This window comes from Protobothrops mucrosquamatus, unplaced genomic scaffold (genome assembly GCF_001527695.2).
Source record: "Protobothrops mucrosquamatus isolate PMUCROS unplaced genomic scaffold, P.Mucros_1.0 scaffold4407, whole genome shotgun sequence".
NCBI classification, from domain to species: domain Eukaryota; kingdom Metazoa; phylum Chordata; class Lepidosauria; order Squamata; family Viperidae; genus Protobothrops; species Protobothrops mucrosquamatus.
This window is the reverse complement of record NW_015390320.1, coordinates 46,493-50,818: the sequence shown is the minus strand read 5'-3', so window position 1 is coordinate 50,818 and position 4,326 is coordinate 46,493. Positions and strand designations below refer to the sequence as shown.

The 4,326-nt window shown below is 48.7% G+C and overlaps 1 protein-coding gene across 1 annotated transcript; it reads right to left on the bottom strand.

Annotated features, from left to right (window-relative positions):
• Positions 1–1,206: 1,206 nt before the first annotated feature.
• MYORG (myogenesis regulating glycosidase (putative)) lies at positions 1,207–3,243 on the bottom strand. The gene has a single exon (XM_015828336.1). It carries the CDS (start codon positions 3,241–3,243, stop codon positions 1,207–1,209), a length of 2,037 nt encoding a protein of 678 aa, XP_015683822.1.
• Positions 3,244–4,326: the final 1,083 nt, after the last annotated feature.

Sequence of the window (4,326 nt, the reverse complement as noted above, 5' to 3'; positions counted from 1 at the left end):
GTCCAATTGCAGTCATAAGTCAAGGACTACCTGCTTGTATGTGTGACACATATAAAAATGACGGGGGGTTTGATTGTGTATTTCTGACCACCCTCCTGATTTTTTTTTTTAACCTCTCCCTCCTGCAGACTGACTCGGCTGGAGCAACATTAGATGCCTTGCCAATTTAAAAACAACACAGTTCATCCTGGTTGAGCCGACATTCGAACACAGCTTGCGAAGCTTCTTTTCGCCGTTCTTTGAAACAGATTGGGAGCAAATTCTCATCAGCTTAGAGTAAAATTCCTCCTCTTTTTGCCAGCTCAAGAGGTTAAACCAGGGGTAGGCAACCTTGGCTCTTTTGACTTGTGGACTTCAACTCCCAGAATTCCTGAGCCAGCCATGCTGAGGTGACAGGGAGAGGTTTCCAAGCTGAGCCATGCTGCCTCAGGAATTCTGGGAGTTGAAGTCCACGAGTCATAAAACAGCCAAGATTGCCTACCCCTGGGTTAAACCATCCAGAAACACTAGAACGTGAAAGGATTGATAAATCACTTAAGGATTTTGGCATTACAAGTCCCACCTTTGAAAGAAAAAAAAAACGGAAGACAACCATTTTAGTGCAAACACACACAATTCAGAGACAACGTCCAAATAGGGCCTTTTGCTGCCAGGTGCAAAGCTTGTGACGATACAGGCAGTCCTCAACATACAACAATTTATTTAGCGACTGTTCGAAGTTGTAACAGCACTGAAAAAAGTGATTGGTGACCGTTTTTCACACTTACGACCGTTGTGGCAGCCCCACGGTCATTTGATTGAAATTTAGATGCTTGACAACGAACGGTTGCCGTGTCCCAGGGTCACTGGATCATCTTTTGAGACCTTCTGCAAATCAAACTTAATGGTGAAGCTGAATTCATTTAACAACGGTTACTAACTTGCCCATGGCAGTGATTCACTTAACAACCGTGAGAAGAAAGGTTGTAAAATGGGGCAAAACTCACTTAACAACTGTCTCAATAACAGAGGTTCGGGGCTTGGTTGTGGTTGTGAGTGGAGGACTGCCTATATTCATCTCAACAGACTTTTTTTGATCACACAACCGTGTCTGATTTTCCCTTTTGACCCTCTGAACTGATTAGAATTATGTTGTGTTAGGATTATCAGAATAAGGCAAGGTGACGTTTGTGAATTTCAAAAGCTAGATGTGTCCACAGAGGCAGCTTAGGAGACCCAGACAAAGTAAGCTACCTCGTCCAGATCCACGGGGTAGTCCGTGATCAAGGTAGGAGTCTTCTCAAACAGCTCTCCTTTGTAACTCCGCCATTTGCCCGCCGGGATATAGATGTCTCGTTCCTGTTTCCCCATCTCCAAGACGGGAGCCACCATCAAGGTGTCTCCAATGAGAAACTGAGAATCGATCTTGTGAGCAGACTCATCCCCAGGAGAGATCCACCATATGGGCCGTATGATGGGATCCCCCGTGGTCGTGATCTCCCCGGCCAGTTCCAGCAGGAGAGGGGCCACCAAGGACTCGTGAAGCTTGGTGAACTTCAGGGCAATTTCGATGACCTCCTTATCGTAGAGCCAAGGCGGGATGGAGAACTGCATGGACGGCATGAAAGCGGACAACTCCAGCCAACGGAGGTACAGTTCCCGGTCTGGAATTTGCACAGCCCCCTCCGTTTTGTTGGGGAAAAAATTCCCTCCAATCATGTCAGCGGATATAAATGGGTACCCCAACATGCTGATGGTCAGGACAGTGGGGATCAAGGATTTCAGGCCAAGTTCATAGCCCCACACGGAATCCCGGTCAATGATCCTGAAAAAGCAGGAGATATTCTGCGATTGATACCCCACTCTGACCTCAGCCAGTTCATAAAACGGAATGGCCATTTCCGTGTAGCGCCTGGACCAGACACTGGGATCTGACAATGGTCGGAAGGTGCTAAACTGTTTGGGAAGGTAGCTGGTCTCCCCAGCATCAAATTTGAAGGACGAGATGCCATATTTGTTGCGGAGTTGTCTCAGCTGGCTCTGGAACCAATCTCGGGCTGCAGGGTTGGTAAAATCCAAGATGGCGCCAATGCCGTTCCACCATTCCACCATGGCTGGCAGCCGTCCTGTGGGTTCCTTGATGAACAGCTGTTTCTCTATCCCCACCCCAAAATTTGAGGAGTTATAATTTATGAACGGGTGGGTCCAGAGGGTGATCTGAAAGCCTTCCTCTTTGAGCTTCTTAAAGGTTTCAGTCACGTTGGGGAACTTGGCCACGTCAAAGTCAAAGTCGCCATACGCTTGGGTGTAGGTGTCATCGATCTCGATGTGGCTGCAGTTGAACTTGTACTTCTTGATGTTTTCCGCAAAACGCAAGAGTTTCTCCTGGTCGATGTCGTTTTTGTACAAGGCCCAGGTGGACCAGATGGGGTACCTGAAGGCATTTCTTGAAGGTATCTTGGAGGGCTTGTAGAAGTACTTCCGCACCATGTATTTGTGGATGGAGGTGACGTCGGAACCTATGCAGACCCGGTAACTCAGCTCCGGAAAAGGCTGCTGACCCAATGGAGGTTTGTAAGGAGAGTCTTTATACCTGGCTTGGAAGACAAGAGAGGGTTCTGTGGCATTGAAGCCAAGGTGGAAGGGCACTGAATCGTTGATCTTGATGGCTGCAGCTTTGGAGGACAACCAATACCTTTCTAAAATGCCTCCAAAGCTGTTCCTAAAAGAATAGACATCACTGGTCACAAAAGGCATGGGTTCTTGGTATCCGGGCAGCTTGATCGGCCAATGCTGGACACTCATCTCACAGCCCCCATACCAGAGGGCATCTCCCCAGAACATTTTATGATCCACCACCGTGTCTGCCACAAACTCTTCCCAACGCACACGGTAGCAGATCACGGTGTCCTTGGGGGTGACAATCTTGATGAAGAAGTTGACTTTCCCTTTGTCGGTCCGTGTGCAGGTTAAATTGGCCCCCTCCCTGGAGCAGGACTCGAGGTCCAGAAGCCCCGATTGGAAGGCCACCTCGAAGACCAGCTCGCCATTCTGGTTCTTGATGGTGAATCCGTCCTGCCGCAAATCCATCTCCGCTGTCTTGAGCCTCTCTGCCTTCCGGAGGGAAGCCACGTAGTAGCACCATGCCACCACGGCGGCAATGAACAAAATAAGGCCCACCACGATGGCGGTAATCATGGGCTTCAGCTCCTTGGCCGGCTTCTGCTTCACCGGAGTGAAGTTCTCAGGCAGGAAGGTATACATTGTCCCCTCTTATGTCGGATTGCTTCCCAAGGCAGTGCCAGTCTCTGATTTTGGGTGCAAAGTTGGAAACATAGGTGCTGGGTGATGGTCCACCTTCACCTGGTTCTTCAAGAGTGGCCGGACAGCTCATTCGCCTCCTTCAACCAAGGACATTGAACAGATCGCCATCATCTGCCAAAAAAGAGGGAAAGACAAAAAGCTGAAGAAGGTTGAACAAAGGTCAACTAGATATTCTTTTAATAGCCCACATCATCTTCTAAGACATAAAGAAACGACGATGTGTAATGGCTGAAGCAATGTTGGATAAAACTAGGAGAACCTAAAAGTGACCGGGAGACAAACTACATTCTTTCTCACAACAAAACCCACCCTCCTTGGGGTCAATTGTAAAGGTGAAAAATTGAAGGCAAGGAACACTATGTGTGTCTCCTTGAACATTTGGAGGAAAACTGGATATAAACCAGTTAGAACAATCCATCAGTGAAACAGCTTTGCCTTCAGAAGTTGTGGGTGCTCTATTTATTTATTTATTTATTTATTTATTTAATTTAATTTATATGCCGCCCTTCTCCTGGCGGGACTCAGGGCGGCGCACAACCTATTTAAAACCAAAGCATATATACAATCCCCCCCTTAAAACCGAATTAAACCAAATTTAAAGTTGTGTCTTCCAAATTCCTAAAAAACCCAGTATAAAATCCACCCTAGGTCAGGTCCGCTTGCTGAAAGAGCCATGTCTTGAGGGCGCGACAGAAGGTAAGGAGATCCGGAATTATCCGAATCTCGGGGGGTAGTTCATTCCAGAGGGTGGGGGCACCCACAGAGAAGGCCCTCCCCCTGGGGGTCGCCAGCCGGCACTGCTTGGCCGACGGCACCCTGAGGAAACCCACTCTGTGGGAGCGTACCGGTCTGTGGGAAGGAATCTGCGGCAGAAGGCGGTCTCGGAGGTAACCGGGTCCTATGCCATGAAGCGCTTTAAAGGTGGTAACTAACACCTTAAAGCGCACCCGGAAGGCCACTGGCAACCAGTGCAGCTCGCGCAGCAGTGGTGTCACATGGGAGCGACGAGTCCCTCCCAACACC

Excerpts from the sequence above, each read along its gene's own strand:
- MYORG (XM_015828336.1), bottom strand. The coding sequence starts at position 3,243 with ATGTATACCTTCCTGCCTGAGAACTTCACTCCGGTGAAGCAGAAGCCG.